Source organism: Wasmannia auropunctata, unplaced genomic scaffold (assembly GCF_000956235.1).
Source record: "Wasmannia auropunctata unplaced genomic scaffold, wasmannia.A_1.0 LD334474.1, whole genome shotgun sequence".
Lineage (NCBI taxonomy): Eukaryota > Metazoa > Arthropoda > Insecta > Hymenoptera > Formicidae > Wasmannia > Wasmannia auropunctata.
Genome location: NW_012028416.1, coordinates 3,343 through 27,838, shown reverse-complemented (window position 1 = coordinate 27,838; position 24,496 = coordinate 3,343). Strand labels below are relative to the sequence as shown.

At 34.8% G+C, this 24,496-nt stretch overlaps 3 protein-coding genes across 8 annotated transcripts in view; 2 read left to right on the top strand and 1 right to left on the bottom strand.

Annotated features, from left to right (window-relative positions):
- The first annotated feature begins 202 nt into the window (after positions 1-202).
- Positions 203-6,211, top strand: LOC105458661. 3 transcript variants are annotated; one of them, XM_011704136.1, is made up of 3 exons: positions 203-536; positions 1,056-1,207; positions 2,496-6,211. In XM_011704136.1, the coding sequence occupies exons 2-3, from the start codon at positions 1,077-1,079 to the stop codon at positions 3,595-3,597; spliced, it is 1,233 nt and encodes a 410-aa protein (XP_011702438.1). In that variant the 5' UTR covers positions 203-536; positions 1,056-1,076; the 3' UTR covers positions 3,598-6,211. The 3 variants fall into 3 exon arrangements, with proteins under 3 accessions (XP_011702438.1, XP_011702437.1, XP_011702439.1); XM_011704135.1 differs by lacking the exon at positions 203-536 and adding an exon at positions 557-918; XM_011704137.1 differs by lacking the exon at positions 203-536 and having other exon boundaries at positions 1,123-1,205.
- Positions 6,212-10,687: 4,476 nt separating this feature from the next.
- Positions 10,688-24,496, top strand: part of LOC105458657 (clavesin-2-like) — a 15,699-nt gene continuing 1,890 nt past the window's right edge. Inside the window, exons 1-7 of one of the 3 annotated variants that reach the window (XR_975560.1) lie at positions 10,688-10,974; positions 14,399-14,625; positions 14,946-15,105; positions 15,173-15,234; positions 15,957-16,150; positions 22,198-22,411; positions 23,365-24,137. Coding sequence is in view for 2 of the 3 variants with exons in the window: in XM_011704130.1 (XP_011702432.1) it covers positions 14,451-14,625; positions 14,946-15,105; positions 15,173-15,234; positions 15,957-16,150; positions 22,198-22,411; positions 23,365-23,570 (1,011 nt within the window). In the remaining variant the exon portion in view is untranslated. The other 2 variants (XM_011704130.1, XM_011704131.1) reach the window with 2 other exon arrangements.
- Positions 23,699-24,496, bottom strand: part of LOC105458659 (putative serine protease K12H4.7) — a 4,074-nt gene continuing 3,276 nt past the window's right edge. Inside the window, exon 4 of one of the 2 annotated variants that reach the window (XM_011704133.1) lies at positions 23,699-24,096. The gene's annotated coding sequence lies outside the window, so the exon portion shown is untranslated. The remainder of the gene's footprint in view (positions 24,097-24,496) is intronic. The other variant, XM_011704134.1, reaches the window with a different exon arrangement.

Here is a 24,496-nt window from a genome sequence, read left to right as displayed (position 1 = left end):
ATTAACATTTTTAATATCTCTTAAACTGAAACGCGTTTAGAAACGAGGGACAAATAATTAAAATTTAGAACATTTTTTTTATAAAGTCACTTTGCAGCTCTTTCCTTCAAAAATATTTCTATTCTTTTGTGGCGCCTCAGTGGCGCTTCGGCGCCCCAAGGCCTTTTATGGGTAAATACGCTACTGCCCGTGGCTTCTGCTCGGCAGGCTCGGCTTTACGTCGTCGGCATTCGGATTGAGGCCACGTTCCCGTTTCACGCATGATCCGCATGACGTATCATTTTATCCTTGTTTAACATTCAGCGAGCAACAAGGATAAAATAATCTTGCGCGAGGCGGAACGCAGCCAAGGATTTCAACCCATCACGTATTCCGCAGTACGCCTTTCTGATAGGTTAAATTCCTATTCCTCGTTCCGTTCTCCAGCTCCAGTCCCTTCGTCGCGTGGCAACGACTGGCTGTTTTCAGTGTTTTTTTTCTGCCTGGGAGTCGTTCGTTTCGTGCAAAAATGGGCCTGATTTCATCAAAATCGTAGGGTAAGTGGAGCTAATAGAATAATTACCAAATCCATTTAAGGAAACTGAAGAGACGCGGGCGCAATTCAATGATCGGGGGAGCTTAATCGGTTAATGTTTTCATTGACAACTCGAGGCGAGCGGATGATGACACGTGTTTTGAACATGATCATCGTCCAAAGTGGGTTCGGGACGCTTAAAGTTTTTATAGCAAAGTCACACCGCGGTTACAACGTCGGCTCGCGCTTCAGTTACGTTTCGAGTCCGCCGCAGTTGAGAGAACCCTCGTTACACTCCGTTCTTTCCTCGCTCATTATTTGTATGCCGATTACACGCTGTGATAGTCGATCGTGCTGATTTAAGCTGATTCTCCGAGTTGCAATCATTTACGAGTATATCAAAGGTAAACGAACGTTAGATTAAAATCTTTTGGACGAAAGAATCACGCGGAATGCTCGATTTGCGCGGGACAGAGCACATTGTCAACATGTTGACCGTTACTACGGTTTGTAGGTTATCTTTATTAACGTACTTTTGCAGATCTCTTGGATCCTTGAAATTATGCCACAAGAAAAGGATAATTCCCACGGCAATAAGAAAAAAGCGGAAACTAGGAAGGAGACTCGCTCAGACAATACTACAGAAGCCGTTCACTCATCTTGCTCATCTCAGACTGAAGATAATGGAACTGTGTGAGTTCTTTATGATTACAACAATTTGTTGCTTGATAAAATCAAATCAAACAGTTGCGAAATATTCGGGGATGCAGAAGAATCCTTTTTTTTTTTTAGTATTAGGCATTGTAGTAGCAATCTCGCTAATTTCCTTTTGTAGATATCTGTTTTTTTTGTGCCATATTATTTAATTATCTCGCTCTTATCAGTCTTATATGTCGCAATAAATCATTAATATTGAGTAAATCCTCAAAGCACGTGAAAGAAGCTTTGTTACATTAATCGCATCAAACTTTAAATTTCTTTATTAAATGAATTTAAATTTTCTTTGTCAAATTTCGTATAGAGAGCTAATGAGGTAAAAATAATTAAATTGAAATTAGAATTAAGGGTTATGAATATAATTCAAATTTTATCTCGATAGAGAGCTAATGAGTTATTTTTGCAAATTAAATTATATTATGACATCATATGACTGTTAAGTTGTCTATTCAATATGTTTGACATTATATATATTCTAATATTAATTTAATATTGTCTTATCTAACAGGCGTGTCGACCTCTTAATACCGATCATCACCAGTGTTATAATTAAATATTATAACACAAATTATAATTGTTTATACTCCCTCGTTATTATCTGGTTAACCCACAGTAGGGTTTCCTGTTATCCGGTTTCCTTGCATCGGTTGTTTGTGTGGGGGGACCACCAATGTATAATTTATTGTAATTTTTTTATTTTCCTTGTTCTTTTGTTACAAACTTATTCTTTGAATTTGTAAAAAAAAAATTAAAATTCTTCGAGTCATGTTGGTAAATGTGTGATTTAACTGTGACAGCGACTTTTTTCCTTCTATATTTTCAATATCAGAAACCACTGATGATGATCGACGAAGAGGTTGAAACGTATTGTCCGAGATAAGACAATATTGTTATTAGAATACTAATATCAAACATATCAAGTAGACAACTTAACAGTCACATTTATACGATGTCATAATATAATATAATTTATAAAAATACTTAGCACTTTATTAGCTCCCTATCTATATAAAATTTAAATTATATTCATAAGAGCCTTAATTTAAATTTAAATTTAATTAATGAAAATTAAAATTTAATTTTGTTATTTAATTCTTAATTATTATTTTAATTTACTGTTAATTGAAGCCGTAAAATATAAGTGAATGTAAAGCTGAATTTAATTTGAACGTGGCATGTGCAGTCAATATCAACAGTCAATTTTTACGATGTAATGCTAAAATTAAATAATTGAATTAAATATTTAGTAAAATATTATTTGCAGCATGAGTATTGAAGAATCACTCACTGTGATAACTACGGCAATAGAAGATGATGATGCTGGGAGATGGGAACCTATGGAAGTTGATTGTTCTGCCTCGTCGAGTGAAAATACAGAGTACAGCAAACTGCCAGTGATGCTTAGAAAGGAATTTGCAAGTCTGGGAACACAAACTGAACCTACGCGTGTGCCAATACAGAGAAGGGCTCTCCGTACGAGGTTTATCACTAAAGACCACGCATTCCAATCTGTTTCGTCCACCAACTCCGCCGTGCCTTCGTCTAATAAACGTGGTGCGGAAAACCGCGACGCGCGTCCACAAGATTACAAGATGAACTACTTCAAACCTGTCGTGTTTCTGCTGCTGTCGGCAATGTCTGTAATTTTTATTTCTATTCTTTTACACGAGAACCAGCAGATTCGCAGGCACAGCACGGATTTTGCAAACGCCGTTGTCGAACTGAAACAACGGATTTACGGCCATGAGGAAGCCGTGAACGATTTGTGCGACTTTCTTACGCATGACACGCCTTCCATGAAAGTGATTGCCCTCGTTGGTGGTACAGGTGTCGGCAAGTCATATACCGTCGACATAATAAGGAGAAATTTCTCGAGGCACTACGCTATCCGTACGTATTACCGGCCAATTAAGAACATCTGGGAGATCAACCTTCCTTTGCTGTACCCAAATCTAATCGTCCTGGAGAACCTGAGGGAGCACGATTTGAACGATGTCACACACTTTCTGTACACACGCCGAAAGGAATATAAGGATCGTCTCATGACCATACTGGCCGTTTTCAATTTCGATCAGATGGAGGACGGTTGTTTGCAACAGGGACGCGACGACTTCGGCGATGCGTTCAAAATACGAAACCGTATCCTCGGAATTGGACTACCTGAGAATAACCTTAAAATTATTTCCTACGAGCCTTTGAGCAAGGACGCCTTGAAGATGTGCATTGCGGACGCGATAGAAAAGAGTAAGCTAGTAATCCGTGAAAGTCAGTTCGATAATATTCTCAATATTCTGATAAGAAACAAGGCCGGTTGTAAAGGGGCCTACAGGCAGGTTCAATTGATCAGAGAAAAAAAGGTACATTAATCATTTTATTTATTTTAAATGTCACAAAATTAAATCTTTAAATTATATTAAATATTTTCATCTTAGAAGAGACGGGTCTCTTTTCAATTATATCTAATCTATGCCTTAATTTGCAGCGATTATTATGTATTATTTAAATTACGGACAAATCAAAGTTATTTTGTACTTATGACTTAAAAAAAAAGAAGGGACAATTAATTGATTATGTAGGAACTTTAGATGACTTTTTTTAAAAGTTAAGACATGTATAATACATTTATAATAATAGTATTATCATGAAGATAAGCAAATTTTTCCGGGTTTCTATTGCATCGATTGTTCATGAAATATTGTACAATTCGGTTATTAATATAAATGTCTCGTTGGTGGCACAGACGCCGGCAAATCATATACAATCGACATAAAAGGGAGAATTAATAATGTCAAACACGTCCATTAGATAAAGTCGGATTATGAAAGTATAGGTATAGTTAATATTGTTATTTGATATCACTCCAAGGAGTGTTATTTATAAATTTACAGATTAAAAATTCGTCGTTGTAGACGCGATTATTGTAAGTATGCGTCTACAGCGACTTTAGTGCTAATAAAATCAATGTATACGTTGCCCATTAATATATCGTCGTTACTACAAACAATTTTTGTAAATTCAAACTTGTTGAACTTATCTACTGTATGAGTTCGTCTGGATACCTATCGTATTTCTTTTTCATGTAAATTGCAAACATTCAAAAACATAAGTCGATTGCTTATGTAAATGTTTATGATTGAAGGGACACTTATCTGATGTTAGTCTTTTTTATATTAAAAAAATTAAATATTTAAATATTTTAGTGAAATGGGTATTTCTCTAAATTATTTAAATATTTAATATTTTATATATACCTACATATAAGACCGGCATCAGATGAGTGTCCCTTCAATCACCAAATGTTTACATAAGCAATTGACTTTTGTTTTTGAATATGTTTACATATTTCATGAAAAATTAATGCAACAGATATCCGGATAAACGATGATCTTTATTATGAATTACAATTTTATCAGGAAATAATGAAAAATTTAAACGAGTTTGGAGCCACGAACGTTGTCTGTAGTAGTGATAGTAATTTAAATGGGAATGTTTACGTAGACTTTGTTTACACCAAGGCAGCTGTAGATGCTTATTTATATTACAAAAACCGCGTTTACGAAAACAGAGCTTTAATTTGTAAATTTTTATGGAAGCATTTCTTGGAATGATATTAAATGCAATGAAAATATTAACTGCAGTATACGATTTGCCGACGCCTGTACCACCAACGAAAGCTATTACTTTCATGATGTGTCACGTGTAAGATATTCACACAGATTGTTCATGGTTTTCAGCAATTATTAAAAATACGAGCGGAGATGATTTTTTTTAAAGATTAAGATAACACATTTATAATTAAATGTATAACACTTGTATAACACATTTATAATTAAATGTATATTAAACAAGTTTTAATTAAAAAAAAATTATCTCCGCCATGCCTTTAATCTAATGGATTGCTGAAAGTCATGAACGATGAGAACGATCTGTATGAGTATCTTATAGGTGATGTCTTCCATGAAGGTGATAGCCCTCAACGGTGGCACGGACGTTGGCAGATCGTCGACGTCATAAGGAAGAATTTCCTGAAGCAATATGCTATTATAATTATAAATGTATTATACATATCTTAACCTTTAAAATGTATTATACATATCTTAACCTTTAAAAAAATCATTTTAAGTTGCTATATAATCAATTAATCAAAACAAGTTAAACAAATTAAGTTTGGAAATAAAGTAGATTGATTATTTTATTTATTTTAAATATTACAAAATTAAATGTCCTGAATTTATATTAAATATTTTGATCTTAGAATAGACGCATTTTTTTCAGAGATCTTGCCACTTGTAGTCTTTGAAATTATATTTGACTCAATCTGTGTCTTAATTTGTAGCAATTATTATGTATTATTTAGATGATGATACACTTTTAACGCTTTCACTTATCTACTTCTTCGCTCGAAAATTTGTATTTACAGAAATATCATATCTTACTACGTTATAATTATATTACGATTTGCTATTGAGATCTACACTACTTGTGATTTTGATTTTGATTCTCTTGTTAGAGGATCAAAAGATTCTCAAACACAGCACCGATTTTGCGAACACCGTCGTTGAGTTGAAGAAATGAATTCATGGTCATGGAAGAATTGTGCAATATTATAATATTATAATAATAAATTATTATAATATTATATTGTACAATTCTTCGTGGTCAGGAATGCATTTTGTTAATTCAACCGCGCTCCCAAAATCTGTACTATGTTTGCGAATCTGCTGATTCTTGTATAAGAGATCACAAGTATTATACGAGCAGATTACAATAGCAAATTGTAATAATATAATATTATAGTAACATATAATATTTCTGTAAATATAAACATTCTCGAGCGAAGAAATAGAAGATAAATGAGTAAAAGCGTTAAAAGTGTAATTGCTAGTAGTTCTGATGCGAAACACTACCCTGTATAGTTAGTAATTCAGATGTTGCAAGCTCGACCGACGGACGTGGAAGTGAATTAAATATTTTGCAAACGAACTTTGTACACATTAGCATTCGCCAGTTACTTTTCCAATATGCGAGATTATTTAATCATCAAGATTCGATCTTAATCTTTGTTATAGTCCATCTCATATCCGTATAATCTTCGGTATAGTTCATTCCGAAACTGAATAGAGGTCAGACGCTTCGGAAATTAAGAAGGAGAAGCATTCCGATAGTATTTCAAAGAAAGTCATCTACTCCATCCGAGACCCGAACAGAGGTCAAACACCTCGCCCTCTGAAACTATGAAGGAGAAACATTCCGACAGTACTTCGAAGGTAGTCGTCCGCTCGTCCAAGACCGAACAGAAGTCAGACATCTCATCCTTTAAAAATATATGGTGGGATGCTTGCAAAGTGCCTCGAATAAAGTCTCGTTCTAGACCAGACGGATGACGGATGACAACATCAGCGACCACAGAAATGCCTCCGAAACTACCCACAGAAGTGCGTGCGAAACTGGATAGTTCGAACACTTCTGTGGGTAGGCTCGGAGACACTTGTGTGAGTAGGTCCAAAGGCATTTCTGTGGATGCTGATGTTGACTTCATCCGTTTGTTCTGGAGCGAAACTTCATTCGAGGCAAGGAAACATTCCACTATATTTTGATGGACCAGGTATTGGACTTCTCTTCCAGAGATAAGTGAACGGCTTCCGAAACTATCCATAGAATTACGTTCTGAAACTGGGTAGTTTCGGAAGGCACTTTTGTAGGTAGTTTTGGAAATCATCCGCTCATCTAAAACTGGAAGAAAAGTCCTATATCTGGTTCTTCAATATATACTTCTGCGGGTAAGCCAAAGACAATTCTGTGGACGCGGATGTTGACTTCACCCATCTGGTCTGGAGCGAGACTTCATTCGAGGCAGGGAAACATTCCACCATATTTTTAGACGAGGCGTCTGACTTTTATTTAATTGCAGCGTTACATCTTATAGTGAAGTATAAATACTTCATTGTGTTGCATGGTCTGATTTTCGTTTGGAACAATTGGATCCAAAGTATACTTATATATTTATATATTAAAATGTATTTATACTTACAGAAAGTATATACTCGCTCGGTAGGAACCACCTGTTAAAATTATCTAAGAATTATCTTTTAAGATTATCACAATATTGTAATCGAGAGTTACGTACATAGAGAAAAGATACGCGCTGTGTCAGGCAATTTGTTACTTCAATCACGTTTTCGCTCAGATTAGTTAAATTGTCGGTCGATCCTCTTCGTCGAGTTTTCATCGCAGGGCGTAATTTCGATAATTTATGGAAAGAGATTGGAGCGGTTCCAATTTCATCGGTGAAAGCCAGCTTGGACGCAAATATGATGTTCACGGTCCGTCGCGTCGGCTCGGACGCACGATGAAATGATTTTCGTATGCATCACTTCCGGATATCGAAGACGAGCGGTGATTTTCGTGGGTGATGATGTGCGCTATCGTATCGCTTGCGTCCGGTGAAACGCGTAATCGGCACGCGGTTAAGCGAACGTACGTGGATTAAGGCTTGCGGTATACATGTAATAACGCGGACTCTGAAGCTTTCTTTCAGTAATCGTATTTAGACTCCTAACGATTTGTAAGCGAGTAACCAACCGTGATTTTGCGTACGTTAAATAACGACACGTTATGCCCGAACTGTAAACGTTACGCCGTTACCACCGATCGCTCTTATGCAATCGAAAAGTCGCTCGATTGTATTTCGTTTTTCCTCATTCCCCCTTAGCAATAAGTAATTATTTCTAAGTAAGCATATAAGTGAAATGTTTTCCAAGAGGTGAAAGAAGGAATATCTGTGTGCTGAATTACATCGTTCTGTAGCTATAAGTTTAGCTATAAATATTCTGTAGGAATAAGTTGTGAAAGAATTAAGTGCCAAATCTTGAAAGAAAGACTACTAAGACAATATTTTAAGCGTTACAAAATTAAATGTCCTCAATTTATATTAAATATTATGATCTTAGGATAGACGCGTTTTTTCAAAGATCTTGCCACTTGTATTTTTTGAAATTATATTTGACTCAATCTATGTCTTAATTTGTAGCAGTTATTATTATGTACTATTTAGATTACGGACAAATCAAAGTTGTTATTTTATTCTTATGACTTTAAAAAAAAGGAAATGATTGATTGTGTAGCAACTTAAAATGATGATTTTTGTAAAGGTTAAAACACATATCATACATTTATAATGTTATATTTTGTGATATAAATAATATTATATAATATGATAATTATAGTAATATTAAATAGTATATTATAATAATACGTTATTATAATATAATATTGTATAATTATCATGTTATTACAAATGTTATAATATTAGAACGTAATAAGATGTAATATTTCTGTAAATACACATTTTCGAGCGAAGAAGTAGAGGATAGATGAGTGAAAGCGTTGAAAGTGTAATTGCTAGTAATTCTAGCGCGAGACACTACCCCATATAGTTAGTAATTCAGATGTTGCAAGCTGCGGTCGACTGACGGACGCGGAAGTGAATTGAATATTTTGTAAACGAACTTTGTACACATTAGCATTTACCAGTTACTTTTTCCAATATACACGAGATTATTTAATCGTCAAGATTCGATCTTAATCTTCGTTATAGTCCACCTGTTTCCCTCCCTTAATTAAGCCATTATGTGATCTCCTTGTGACGCAACTTAAAAAAAGGCGGATCAATCGATGTTAGAATTTTTGCTTCGTGACGTTACGTCTGGCAGGACAAAAAAAGAAAGAAAAAAGGTATCTCTCATTCGCCTCTTACGTGCACCGATGAAGATGTGACGCAACTAGTCAGAAGTTACGTTCGTCCTGTAACACGCAAAGACTATATGTGTATTACATCGCGGCACTTACAATTCGCCCCCTTTTACCTCCGCGAATGTCCCGCGACGGGAAATAGAAAGTTCATGTATGTATATGTTCACGAAAACGTATGATTAGTTTATTATATAGCGATCCCTGTCGCTCTCCCCCTCTCCTTCCCTCCTCCCGCCCCCCTTAACCCCTGAAGAAATCGCGAAACTGAAGATCCCGCGAAACGTTTCCTGTCTATATCGGAACGGAACCTACTTGCTTGACTCGCCCCTTTTTAACGATTCGCCAAGATTAGCGACACTGCAGACATCCTCTTGCACGCCATCGCACGTGACTACCTCGGTCGCCGTTAAGTAAGCTGCTGCAGGGGTGTCGCCGAAGATGAAACGCGAATGCGACCCGACAATTTTCAGCTTGATTGACCGAACGTCATTTCTCACATCCGTTTTGATGACACCGGATAGTATAATAGTTGCTTCCCCCCCAGACTTGAGAATGTGTTCTATGCAATGACGAATTATCGAATTAACAACCTAAACAATACAGAATCCAAAATGTACGTGGACGTAAATCGTCTTAAAAGACGACGCTCCAGAAGACGCGGCGTCTTAAAAACGTCTCATGTCCTAATTTTAAAATTAAACTTCGTCTGGGTGAACAAAGTGTCAGGATATCTTGCTACGTGGAGACAATAAGATTGCGTTCTCTTCGAGCGTGATCATCACCTCTGCCTCAATTGTACACAGAAAGAACGATTTTGTTGAAAGGTCTAAAAATTTTGCTGAAAACAGATCTGAAAATAATTTTTTGTTGATTCATCAAAATAATTTCTTGGAATGTTAAAACTGATAGACATTGTTATAAAACGTTTTGATATTATAGCAATCGCTTTGACTTTCGCACAAAATTATTTTGATTATTGAGCAAAAATTATTTTTAGATCTGGATTCAGCAAAATTGTTTTTTTCTTGTACGACATCAAATTTTATCTTCACGCAATTGACAGATTCATTTTTTTTTTAAGCCGTTCCAGTTCTTATTCTGCGTTCTGCAATTAACATTTTCCCAGCATATCAGCGAGCAACCTTATTAATCGTTCACGGAAAGAACAATTTTGCTGAATCCAGATCTGAAAATAATTTTTGTTCAATAATCAAAATAATTTTGTGCGAAAGTCAAAATGATTGCTAGAATATCAAAACGTTTTATAGCAATGCTTATCAGTTTTAACATTCCAACAAATTATTTCGATGATGTAATAAAAAATTATTTTCAGATCTGTTTTTGACAAAATGTTTAGATCTTTCAACAAAATCGTCGTTCTTTCCGTGTACATTTAATATACTCAATACATTTGGTATAGCTGTTTACCAGACTTTTCTCAGTGTTCAAAAATATGCAATTAGATCAGGTACTCTGCAAAATGCAAGATATTTTTTGCGATCAGATTCACCTTCGTTTAACCGGTCGAACCAGCCGGGAAGTATGTCGACGGCCGAGAAGACGATCATCGACCGGAACCGGATCGAAACGTACATATACAGCGGCCGCGGGGGTCATTACGAAACTGATAGTACCGCCGCAGTCTGTGGACTCACGCTATTTACGCATCTATAAAAGAGAATAGAAGAGCGGCGATCTAGCGCAGTCCACGAGTTCACCTTCGACGGAGCTTTTACGGGAAAGTCGGATTTACGGAGCGTTCGATTCGCGCTCCGTCGCGTCGCCGCATCAGAAACAAAGGCGAGGACACCTAGCTTGTACCCCCGAAGGATTCGCGGTGGCTCCGCGAGGACACGCTCGTTCGCGATTGGAAAAAAAAAAGAGCCGGTGTGGAAGGAAGGGCGATCGGGCTGGAAATTATAAAAGAGCGATCGACCAGCGGGAGTGGGGCAGTCGCTTCCAAGTGTGCACCTGGGGCACTACGGATCGGAGTACGTTCACATAATCGTATAGGATACCTCTCTAGGATAGTGCTTAAGACATAGATCCCCGCCGCCCGCTTCGGTTTCGCGCGGTTCCTCGACAAGCAGATTGAGTAAGCGTGAAAGTAGGACTTAAAAATTATAATTTACATAATATTTACTAAGCGCAACCAGACAACACAAAGTCTAAAATCGATGCATAACACGTCTTTTAGTCATCTTTTAAACATTTTTTCGATAGTTCTCGCAGAAGTGTCTAAAAGACATTTCAAAGATGTCTAAAAGTCGTCTTATGCGTCAATTTTAGACTTCGTGCTGTCTGGGCATATATTTACTCTTGTGTCTGGTCCTTTGTCTGGGGAGATTGCCTATTTTTTCCCTGTAGATGTTAAACGAAATTACAATTGCTTCGGTACTTTTTAACACTTCACAAATGCGAATAATAATGAAAAAAATTTTGAGAAATTAAGCTAAAAATAGACAAGATTTTCATCTTTATCCGCTTCATTAGATCTTGATACGCTTTAGCATAATTATAATCAAGACAATTAACGCATGATATTCTGTTCTAAAGATTCAAGATTAAATTCAAAACATTAATAAAGATTTCTAATTAAAAATACATAATTCATATAATAATTAATTCTTTTGCATGATATTTTAATTTCGTATTTATAACGTGTTATGTAAAATGCATTTCAAAGCCTTAGAAAAAAAATCTATTAGATTTAACTAAATTCACAACATAAAATTTAGTTAATTGAATATACTGCAAACATTGTTTCACAATTAAAGAAGAACTTTGGCTGTCTTTATTTGAAAAATATATTAAATATTATCAACTTTTTATTTAATTGTAAATTATTAAAGAGAACAATAAAAATTGAAATATAATATTGGAATATAAAGTACACGCGGGGTAATTACGTTCAAAAAAATTATGCGAGTAATGTGACTATAATGTGTAAATGTAATTTTTACTAAATTACAAATTTGTTATTACTTTTCGACAAGTGGAGCTTTTCTTTCATTGAAATTAAAGGATGGCTAAATCGCTTGAAATAATCAGTATTAATATTTTAGCCATGTAAATCGCGAATCACATCGCGCGAAAGGGTTGAAAGTCATAATTATCAACGTCAACGACGTAATGACATTGTCCGTGACGTCAGCGTTAGACTTTCCAATCACGTTCGCCGGAATAATTTGTCGAATCGATTAACGTCGCGCGAATTTCAATCGCGCGACGATCTTCGGAGCGGCTTGTCTCGTCCTTGGTCGTAAAGGCCGAGACGTTATACTAAAGGTCGGGAATATGGAACGCGAAATGCGAATCGTCATTGGCGCGTTTTCCGACAAATTGGCGAATTCGACGGAATTAATTCGGACATCGGAAAGAGAGCGCGAGATCGGCGCAAGAACACTCGGCATCTCGTTCGTCGTGTACGGATCACAAGAGAGTTAACTGATCGTAATCTCCGTGACATAATCGTCGTAATACACGAGAGCAAGCATAAGCGGTTACATGATCATATCGCGCGCCGTAATAAGCGGTAAAATCTCTTCTCGTCAAGCGGGATGAAAAACGAAAGGCTGGACACCGCGGCGTGATGCAATCGACGTAACGTATTCTCGCGCGAAGAAGAAGAAAAAAAGCTCTTACGCGCGCGACCGACGACGCTCGCGAGATGAAAGCTCAGCCGCGGGTATTATATAGCGACTCCGTAAGTGCAGGCACTTTCTACGCGGAAGAAGACGGTGTATACCCTTAACCGGCTCCATCATAATCACAGGCACGGCCTGGCTTTTGTGCGTGTGCTGTCGCGATTACGTTTCGATCGATCGTATAATAAAACGAACACGGTAGTACGCAACCGATATGGCAGTAAAAGATATACGGCAATTCGATGATTGCTACTTTTCCCTTTTTTTTTTTCCTATTAACAGTTCTCTTGAAATCCAATGCGTATCGCTTGTATTATAGATATGATCACGTGTTTGCGCACCGGCGAAGCTTTTTATCTCTTCAACTCGATTCTACGAACGGTGACATAACTTTGCGGATATTACGTACTCTTTACGTTAAAGACTTTTTGTGGGTCCTGCACGTTACGTTCGCGATACGTAAAGCCGCGATATTGCAACAGAGTTATACAACCCTAATTGCCCTCGCTCTGATATGCGGAGGTGCTTGATTGGAGCGTGGTAGAAAGGAGAGCGTCACGAGAGAACGGGCAATGTATTTCTTTCAATAATAAATCTATTTTAGACGGGAGAAAGCGAACAGTCAAACCCATTGTAAAACGGTTCTCGCTACACAAAACACAGACAGCGTTCCAATTTCTTGCATAGCGATGCCTCTCAACTCTCCAACTTCTTCGACTCGCTTCGCGTCGCGAGCTGAGAATCGGGCTGTCAATTTATGTTGCAATAAACGTTGCCCGAAACGATTCGGCAACCCAGGCAGAACAGATTGGTCCATAAATTCGTCGATTTATAGACATCAATTTGATATCGATTCGTCTATAGACATCGACATCTATGGATGAATCTGCTCTGCCTGCAGGGAATTGTGAGGCATGGAAATGGTGAAGTAGCGTTGACGAGATGAGTAATGACGCATCTCCCGGCAGTCGACGACGGTTTGTTTCGGCGTGAACAAAGATGGGTTAACAACCGAACACTTGCGTAATCGGAGAAAGCGATTGCGAAACGGGCCGGTGCACAGCTCCGGCGCCCCGGCTCAAAACACGTGGCCCGAGCGCGATGGTACCGCGCTAATCGTTATGTCACAGCTACTGACGAAAGGCCCGAGAATTCCTATTCGATCGGCCGGCCGATCTCTTCTCGAACGTGAAGTGAAAGAGGCGGGCGCCTTTCTTCCTGACGCAGCTCCGCCGCGTGGCCGCCGCGACTTTGAACGGAAACTGTGTCAGCCGGTCAGCAAACGGTATCGTCTGGCGATTCGGAAGAAAGTGAAAACGCACGCCTCGTCGCGCGCGCGCGCGCGCTTGCATAATTAAAATCGAAGATTATTACGAGAAGGTAGTAAACAGAATCGATTCAGAACAAGTTTACGCTGAACACGTAATAATGATACGCTGTAAAATTCTGAAAGAGGAATCGTTATATCGTATACGTTTTATTAAGAAATGCAATATACACACAAAAATAAATGTATCCAGAAAATTCAAAATTTTACATTTCTTTAATTAAATAGATATTTTTTCCTCACACGAAGAAAAAATATCTACCTAATTAATAATTAGATAGATTAATATCTATCTATCTTTCGTTTTCAGCATGTAGCTTATTTTTTTCGAAATCATCGTTATTTACTAGAAAAAAAAAATACGGCGGGGAAAAGATGTATAACTCGAAAATCGATTTTAGAACTTCCGCAGGAAAAATATAAAAATGTCACTGTTTCCAGGTCTCTGTAAGTTTAAATAAGTCGCTTTTGACGTCTTTCGAACAAAGGCAAGATGGGAGCAGTCGAATGGGCAACCGACGAGGACAATTACGAGTGCACCCTCTCGGCGGAGACGCAGAAGATAGCGAAGGAGGAGCTCAGAGAGGACAAGAACACCAGGGACCAGGCTCTCGAGCAGATGCGCAATTGGATCAAGATGAATCCGCGCATTCAGAATAGCCGTCTCGGTGAGGCTACTATCATCATGATGATTAGATGGCAATCAACGCGAATATTAGCGTAAAGATAAATTATGTGGCCTCGCCAATTTACGACGAAAGACGTGACATTGTGAAAAACGCAGCAATTTAAGTAGCATGTTTAAACTCTCTCTCTCTTTGGTTACTTTAAGATTAAGTAATTAAGTGCGTAAGTGGCCGTTTCGCGATTTTGTAAGATTCTTGATGGATTTGCCGCGTAGAAATTCTAATGGGCAGCCTCGAGCCTGCAATTGCACACGGTATGTATCGATAATTGAACGCTTGGCTAATTCGCCATCTTTTATTAGATGCACGATTCTTACTAAAATTCTTGCGATGCAAAAAATTCAATGTCCCGATGGCCCAGGAGGCCACTGAAAGATACCTGCTGCTCCGTCAGGTGTATCATGTAGCGTTCCACAAACTGGACATCACGGAGCCGAACATGGAGGAGTTACTGTCATTGGGGTGAGTACTTTTTTGAGATTAGCCCGTTAGCGCGCTGCAACTCCGTTCGCGATCTCTTCTTTTATAGATATCTCTTCGCTGCGCCTGGCCGCGATGCGAAAGGCCGTCGTGTTATAATCGCTAGACCAGGTACATTATATATTATACAGGTTACTTTATGTATAGGCATGCGCTTGAATATTATTATATGGACCTAACAAAAGTTAGTGTACACTTTGAAGTAGAATCACAAAATTTTGCGTGGTCTCCGCTAAGTTGTTTGTTTCAACAGAATAGTCGTTATTTACATTGAGAGAAAAGATATACTAATGGTAACAAAAACAGAGAATTATTCACAAAAGTCAAGTTTTATTCTAAAATTTTGTTAAAATAGCAAAATATATAATTAAATAAGCAAAATTTGGTATAATTTTTGATTTAACAACACAATTTTATTTGGTTACTCACATTTTGTACACAATAATATAAAATTGGGTTGCAATTACAAAATAAGTTTTCTTTTAGTAAGTTCAACAAAATAATGTAATTATTTTGGTAATTTTATTCAATAAATTCAACGAATTAATATCGACGTGTTAGTTTAGTTGGTCACATATCAACACATAGTTTTGGTATCAGTAACAAAATTTTGGTTGTTCATACTAAACTTTTCTCTCAGTGTACAGAGCGTACAGTTATTTTGCAAAAGAGTAAAAATCGTTAAAAAGTATCTTATAATGAAGATATTCTACTCATATTTCTGTTTTACGAAAGATACCTGGGTCTAAACGTAATAATTTTCGGCGTTTCTCTTCACGTCGCGTTCGCTTCACTTACTAATCGTTCGTAAACACACGCAATTTCCGCCCAAGGCGTATTTGATCCTCACAAATACACGAACGTGGACATGTGCAAGATCCACGCCATCACCTACGAGGCGCTGATGGAGGACGAGGAGAATCAAGTGCGCGGCTTCGTGCATTTCGCCGACGGTGCCGGCGTCAGTTTCCCGCATCTGACGCTTTTCACTCCCAAAGAGGCAGTGCGCATCGTGAAAAATGGCGAGGTAAGATCAAATATATGCTGCGTAATCCACGAATGTATGAGACAGGCAGAAGATTAACGGGTGAAATTAAATTTTTCGATGTAAATTGACTATATATATACTAATAACAGGGAGCATCCTTTAATCCAAACCTATTAACCTATTCTAATTCTTCTCTTTACTTGCGAGCTCTCTAATGGGAGAGCTATTAACTATTGCAAATTTACTCAAACGTTTTAAAATCAAATATAAACCTTTGAACGTTTACGTAATGATTTTTTGTGATATTTAATTTGTTATTTTTAAATCTCGTGTGAGATTCTTCATAAATATTTGCCTCATTTAATTCTACTTATGCTAAAGTATTTTATTATACAAATTTATGCCTCTTTTATCTTTGCTGTATATATTGTCTAAACGACAAGCTATTACGTTTGAAATTTCCATAAGAGCGTTTCATTCCCATCGATTCAGCTGCGAGTCTGGACCAAGGACGATGTCACGTAACAAAATTTCATAACGTTTCTCAAAACATAAGACATAAAAGCCGGCTTTTCAATTTCATGTCTTTTGCCTATTACGGAATCGACTTAAAAGAGCTATTTGAAAAGACTAATTAAGAAAATTAATTATTTAAGAAAATCTATTTAAAAAAGGGTTTATTAAGAAAAATGGGGGGAATTATGAAGGATAGAAATATATTTCTAATAAATTATTTTAAGCGTGATTTCTTAATTCTGTTTACTGTCTAAACAATAAGTTATAGAAATATGTATATTTACGTTCGCATAAACATTTTATTGTTTAAATTACATAAACTTTTTAAAGAAAACTAAAGGTTCTTTAGAAACAGATGTAAAAAAAACTTACTAAATCAAATCAAAATATTGGCTATTTTCCGCGATGCTAATTAACTCTTGTTGTACATCGTGCGTAATTTGTATATCGAGCAGTTACCATTATGTTACGTATCTGTGTATTTCATTAGTTCAATTAGTGCAAAAATTGATAAGTAAGGGTAATTTTATCTTTGTTAGAAACGAATTTAATATTGATCGATTCGAGAAACGTGTACGAAACAGTTTATTTATCTTTTATTACAAATATTGTTCCGCTATTACAGATTTCCTGTTTATAGTAATGTCCGCAAATGAAATTACTGAATTAATTAGATATCATCTTAAACTACTTCTTATGAATGATAATCACAAATGATAAACTAGAAATTTATAGTATATAATTCGTAGTAATTTATATTTATTATCATTGTTTGTGCACATGATAAGCACAAAAACTCACTGACGCAACAAAACTCAACATCAGCTGAGCTGTGAAACTTAATGAAGTGCTTGTCGCACTTGTACGCGAACGTATAATCGTGACGCTGAATAATCATTATTTGTTTGAAGCAATGTTGTATCTGAAAACTCATGTAAATTTTAAGATGAACATAGTTTCTTATCTATTAAATATGAATTTGTCGAGAATGTTATTTGCATGTATATAATCAGACTTCAAAGTCTTGAATTATTTATATATGAACATTAAGCAGCATATAAATATAAATTGAGATTTCAAATTTTATTTTAATTTATAATATTTTATAGAATCTATTTACTTACTTATTATTCTACATTGAACTATAATTAATAACGATAGGTAACTAATTATTGGTAACTAATTATTAAGAATCAACACCGTTGTTGGCGCGAAAAATTCTTATTAAATGATCCCAATTTACATCGGTCTTGAACCTTTCGACCTAATTCGGGCCATCTTCAGCAAATCTCAAATCCAATATACAGAAGAAATCCGCTAATATTCATCGCTTATTTTGTCTCATATGAGTCTCCTCGAATTCCCAGATTGCAATAAAGTATAAAAGTACGGCATAGACAGATCATAAAATTAAAACGAAAGAATAAAAAACAAGATAGCACAAAAAGAAGAGAGCACTCATCTATTGATTAGTCTAGCTTGATTAGTTAGATTATAAAATAGAAGAATGGATAAAATTGATGAACTTAGTAATAACTGGCTAATCGCTTATTTTGTCTTATATGAATCTCCTCGAATTCCCAGATTGCAATAAAGTATAAAAGTACTGCGTAGACAGATCATAAAATTAAAACAAAAGAATAAAAAACAAGATAGCACAAAAAGAAGAGAGCATTCATCTATTGGTTAGTCTAGCTTGATTAGTCAGATTATAAAATAGAAGAACAATGGATAAACCTGATGAACTTAGTAATAACTGGCTAATAAATTATAAGGAACGCAACACTTGATCGGCTGTCAAAATCGGAATGCTAATAGCGCAAGTAATCGTATAAAGTACAGAAATATGTCATAATGATAAAATAAGATTGTCTGAATATAATAAATAATACACATGGAAAGATTAAAAGTGAAAATAGACACTGTTTAGAAGATATTAATAAGATGTGATAAAAGCATTTCTATTCAAAATTGTTCAATATTGAAGAATACGCTACAGAAAATCTGTATCGCTTTGTAAATTGAATGGAATATTCCTTTCCTTTTGGAGTGAAAGATGCGACATCTCAGATATTAGCCTTCTATTGTGGTATCTCTCTGAGTCTAAAATTTTAATGTTATTCCAGTCAAAATTGTGACTACAATATTCTATGATATATTATAATATATTATATAAATATTATGTAATGCAATGAAAATAATTTGCAACAGAATTTGAGACAGAATTTATTTATAATTTTATGTATCTAATTAGAAAATTTGATTGTTTCTTTCTTGGATGCGATTGGGTTATTAAAAAATATGACATGGTTATTAAGAAATACATATAAATATTATAAATATAATAAAAATACGGAGAATTGAGGATAATAATTTTTCAATGATAACGCAATAATAACAGTTTAATATCACAAATTATAGCAATCTGCTCGTAGAAATAAACTTCATAAACGTAAAAGAAGTATTTGCTGTAAATGCAGAAAAGAACAAAGTATATTTGACATGCTACATAACAAACTTTTAATCATCATCCAATTAATAATATATCAAAATTTTTTAAGATTAAATAAAAAAATAATTTTTTAAGACTAAATAAAAAACAATTTGAAGATTTACTTAAGTTAATTGAATCTCTTATTAAAGATATTAACATGTGTAAATGCATATCAGCGAAATCTAGGTATTATTTATAGAATTTAGAATTTATGCATATTACACAATGCGACAAAAAGACACTATTTTTTTTCTCCGAAATGCGATGTGTTTTCCGAAGATTTTTTTTGTGCTGAACACAATGCCATTGGCAGAATTTGCCTAGCACGTCAGGATTTGGAATAAATTAGGATAAATTAGAATAAACGGAACAAAAAATAATGTTTTTGACCACTTTTAACATTTTTTTGCGGCAAAAAGGAAACTGATTTCTAAATAAACTTAACGGCATCTGAAAATATAATTCTAGAGCTTTCAAACAAACTTTTAGTTCATGATCGTACGACTTGTTTTTATTAAATTATGGTTATTCGAATTTTAGACTTTTTGTAACATTTAATAATATATACACAGACATATAGCCACGTAATTATAAACACCTAACAGGGATAAAAATTGCTTGAAAAGCGCTTTGAAATCAATAATTCCACCATTTTGAATTGACAATAAAAGTATAATAGCATATGACATAAAACACACATGACAGAGTTTAGAGTTATTAAATACTGAGGAAGTGACGAACCATGGAATTCTGATTTCTGTGTAAAACACACACACATACATCATATATAAGTACGTATTTATTTTTCTTGCAAATTTTACAGAAAGTCTAAAATTTAAATAGTCATAACTTAATTTTAAAAAAGTTTTTAAAAAAGTGTACGATCATGAAAGTTTGTTTGAAAGTTCTTGAATTATAATTTCATATGCCGTTGAGTTTTTTAGAAACTAGTTTTCTTTTTGTTGCAAAAAAATGTTAAAAGTAAAAACTATTTTTGGCCCCTTTCATTCCAATTTACTTAAAATCCTGACGTGCTAGGGCCTAAGCAAATCCTGCCAACGGCTCACAATCAGCGCAAAAAAATATTCAGAAAACGTATTATCGTACTTCAGAAAGAATTTTGTTACCGTGTTATGCATTATTATCAGCACCAATTTTTCTTGAAATTTCACGTTTGCGATCAACAGGAAAATTTGAGCGAAAAGCACCATATATTTATTTTTAATTTCTGTGATTGTTTGATCTTATTATTAGTTCAGAATTTTTTTTAATGCATCGGCACGAGCATATATATTTTTGTAATTAATGGATTTTACTAGATATGTCTAGACAAGCATATTTCTTATATTTAATTAATAAACAAGTAACTTGAACCACGACCAAGACGTATGTTTTTTCTTTTCTTATAAAAATAGAACATTATAGTATAATATAGTAGTTATAATTTTGATTATTCATATTGTTTTCTGTATTACACAACACATAAAATTGTAAATAGAATTCTTTTTCTCAAATTCTGACGCAAATTATATTGTGTTAAACTGGACTTTACTTTAATGTAGGAAAAACAAATGAGGAAAATTATTTATTAATAAATGCTTGCGTAATTATGTATTGTAGTTATTGCTTTAAAGATGTAATTGCTAATTTGCATATAATTGCTTAATTTTCATATAATTGCTAATTTGCATAAAATTGCTAATTTTATGACTTTTATGTATTTATATTAAGATTTTCTACATTAAAAATAATATAGAACGCAGTATGTATACAATAGTTTATCTAATATTTCACACACCATGATTATATTTGTGAGTATATCTATGTTAATTTAATGTTACAAAAATATGAAACTTCCTCTGCAATTGCAAATGTTGGCAACAAATTATATTGTTTGTCGAAAGACCGCAAATGGGAAATACTACTTTATTGTTACTGCCAATTCTGTTAGCATACTTTCGTCAATAATCTTTGCCGGCAAAATATACTATAACAGAGTGACAATTAACAGTAAGCAAATACTGAACATCTTGACGGCAGATGGTAGCAAAGGCCAAGCAGTTTATTACTGCATAGAGTCAATAAATCGCTTCGCAAAATCATTTTGCATAAATGCTACAATACATATTTTGCAGTGAACAGATCTATCCTGAATGTGTTATATCAATCTATCATCACATTGCTATTGTTAGATCTGCTCCGGTATTGTCGTCAATTTGACTGCAGAATATATTCTTTAAGATTTAGTCCATATTGGAAACCTGAGACACAGTAAATCCTGGCTTTGGCACTACAGTTCGCTGGTATTTATTTCCTATTTGACAATATCTTATAATCAAAGGATTTGCTAGATTTTGACATGTTGCTTCGTGTGTATGTGTGTGTGTCTGAGAGTTATTTTCTTCTTAAACTGATTATCTGTCAATCTCCAGCAAAACGCGAACATGCGAATAATATCGATATCTTGACAGACTGGCAAAGAAGAAAGAAAAACTGTGAATTATTCGATTTTTATCATCTCTTGTCAGCGTTTTGAACCCGGAAAAACTGTCTTTGATGACGTGCACTGTTAGAGTTTTCTGTTGTAAACTTCAAAAAAAAAAATGTGTGAAGTTTTTATCCAACAGAATTTTATTGTAAAATCGCAAACCAAATGTTTGATGTGATTTTACAATATTTTAATTGTGACTTTGCAACACTATTTTTACAACACTTTACAACATTGACACTTTACACATACTACACTGACAATGAACCGCACCATGCCTTACGCGCATCAAAAGTGAAATCGCAAAATTTTTTGTGTTTTACAACATGAATATTTTTTTTTACAAATTGCATTAAAAATATAACTTTCATTATCATGAAATCACGAATGTTAATCTAAATTCGTAATTTTTAAGCAAAATACTACAATTATCAGAAATTTACTAAATTCATATGTAATAAAAGTGTTGTGAAATCGCAAACATTTTTAACAGTGTGTAGTGATTGTGCGATTTTCATAAGAAGAAGGCATCGCATATACATATAATAAAATAATATAATAAATGTTTTATAATGTTTTTTGCTTCAGCGTACCGTACCGATGAGACACAAGGAGGTTCACGGCATCAACTCGCATCCCTCCATAAAATTCGCCCTAGACTTCGGATTGTCGTTGATCTCCGAGAAGATTAGGAGTCGCGTGAAGCTTTACACGAGCCTCGAGGACGCTATTAATCACAAGCTGGACGTGAGCATGCTGCCCAAGGAGTACGGCGGTACTATTCCCATGAAGGAGATGATCGGTAATTGACCTCGATTGCAGGCTGTGTGTCATGCATTACTACCGGCATCAGTTTATCTGGAAATTTCACAATTGCGATCAACAGGAAATTTTTAGCAAAAAGCACCATATTTATTTTTAATTTCTGCGATTGTAACGTTCGGCCTCAAACATCTCACAAGAGAACACACGGAAATGTCTTCCTTCAATTTTAATGAGCTTAAAATATGTTAAAATACAGACAAAAATAAGATACTACCAATTTTTTATACGCGCTGAGTCGCATGTTAAGGGGATGATATCCAGCATTGAAAAAAATCGGTTTTTATCTTTCTGAGTAAATATCACGTAAACCGTCAAAGATGAAAAAATGTTTCAAACGAAAGTTTTACCCAGACAGCGCAGATCTCCTATGGACGTCCATAAAACGTTTTAAGGATGTACAAAGTAGACATTTTATGAATATCGTGCGTTATCTGAGTTACGACTCTAAGTGCGCTTTACAATGGCGCATTTTAATTTTTGAAAATTAAGTTTGGGGTGGGGGGTAGTGAATAAAATGATTTTTTTAAATTAAAATACGTCATTGCATTTGAAGTCGTAAAATTTTTGTTCAAAACATTTTTTCATATCTTTGGTTCACGTGATTTTTACCCAGAAAGAGAAAAAAAACGATTTTTTTCAAGGCTGAATATCACCCCCTTAACGTGCGACTCAGTATAAATATATATAAAAGTACGTATAAAAAATTGTTCCTATCCTATATTTTCTGTATTTTAATATGTCCAAAGTTCATTAAAATCGGAAGGGGACACTTCCGTGTGTTCCTTAATTGTCAGTTCAGAAAGACTCATTTTTTAATGGATCAGCACGAGCATATGTATTTACAAAGCAAAGCCCGAGCGTTGCACATCACGTTGTGCGGCGTTTCACCGTAGGTGAAAAATAATAAACTGAACCCTCCCCTCGATGCAGATCTGTGGCGGAAAGAATTATTGAAAATGACACCGTCACTGTTGACCAACGACAAGATGAACGTCTGCCTCGAGCTGTACTCGGAGAAGGCACGAGAAGGCGCGGTCTCGGCGCTGAAGCAAGGATTCGGTTGTTCCAGCGTGGGTTCCAACGACACCACGATGTGCGGCATAAGCGGCTCCTTCAGGAAGCTCGAAGTCGATTGATATACATATATATCTCTAATGTTCTTTACTTATTATGAATACGTTTTCTATCTAGATGTAAACAGCACGGGATCACGAGATACAGATTCATTTTGGAGATAGCACAGAATTTTAGATTAGTCTTGGTATTAAGATGACATAATTTTATTTTTGTATTATGTAGATAACAACCACGCAATACAAGTATTAACCGATGTCTATTATTTTGAATCGCACTATGAACGCATACTAAATGTTGTACATAACTTTTTTTGCTAATGCTTCACAATTAATACAACGAAAAAGAGCGTCGTTTCATTTATTCATCTCCCATTCGAAATCGTCAACCGGCGTATTCGTGGGAAATTTGACAGAAACTTTTATGAGGAAATCCATTTGCCAATTATGTCGCGAATCTTCGCTCTGGTTTCTTTCAAGTCGTCCGTGTCCGTGTCTACATCGCTACTCATATCGCAACAGTGCGAAGATCCTTTAAAATAAGACATTATATTATCTTCTGCTAGAAAAAAAGGCAGAGTTCCGATATGTTCCCGGTAAAAAATTTTTCATATAAGAACATATATAAACATATATAAAAATATATAATTATATATAATTATACATAATTATATGCAAAATATGTCCATACATATTCATATATGTTTCTTTTCTTTGTAAAATTATCGTTTGATACAAGAAAACTGATAGTAATAAAAAGAAAACGTAAAAAATAATTCAAAGAATAATTTTTGCATTGTTTTTTTTTTACAAAAAATTAAGTTTTAAGAAATGAGAAAAAATTGTTTATATATAATTATATGTATATTTTTAATCATTTATATATGATTATATATAAGCAATTCTTTTCATTTCTTTAAACTTGATTTTTTTGTAAAAAATACAATGTAAAAATTATCCTTTTTATTATTATTTTTTTTATTGAAGAA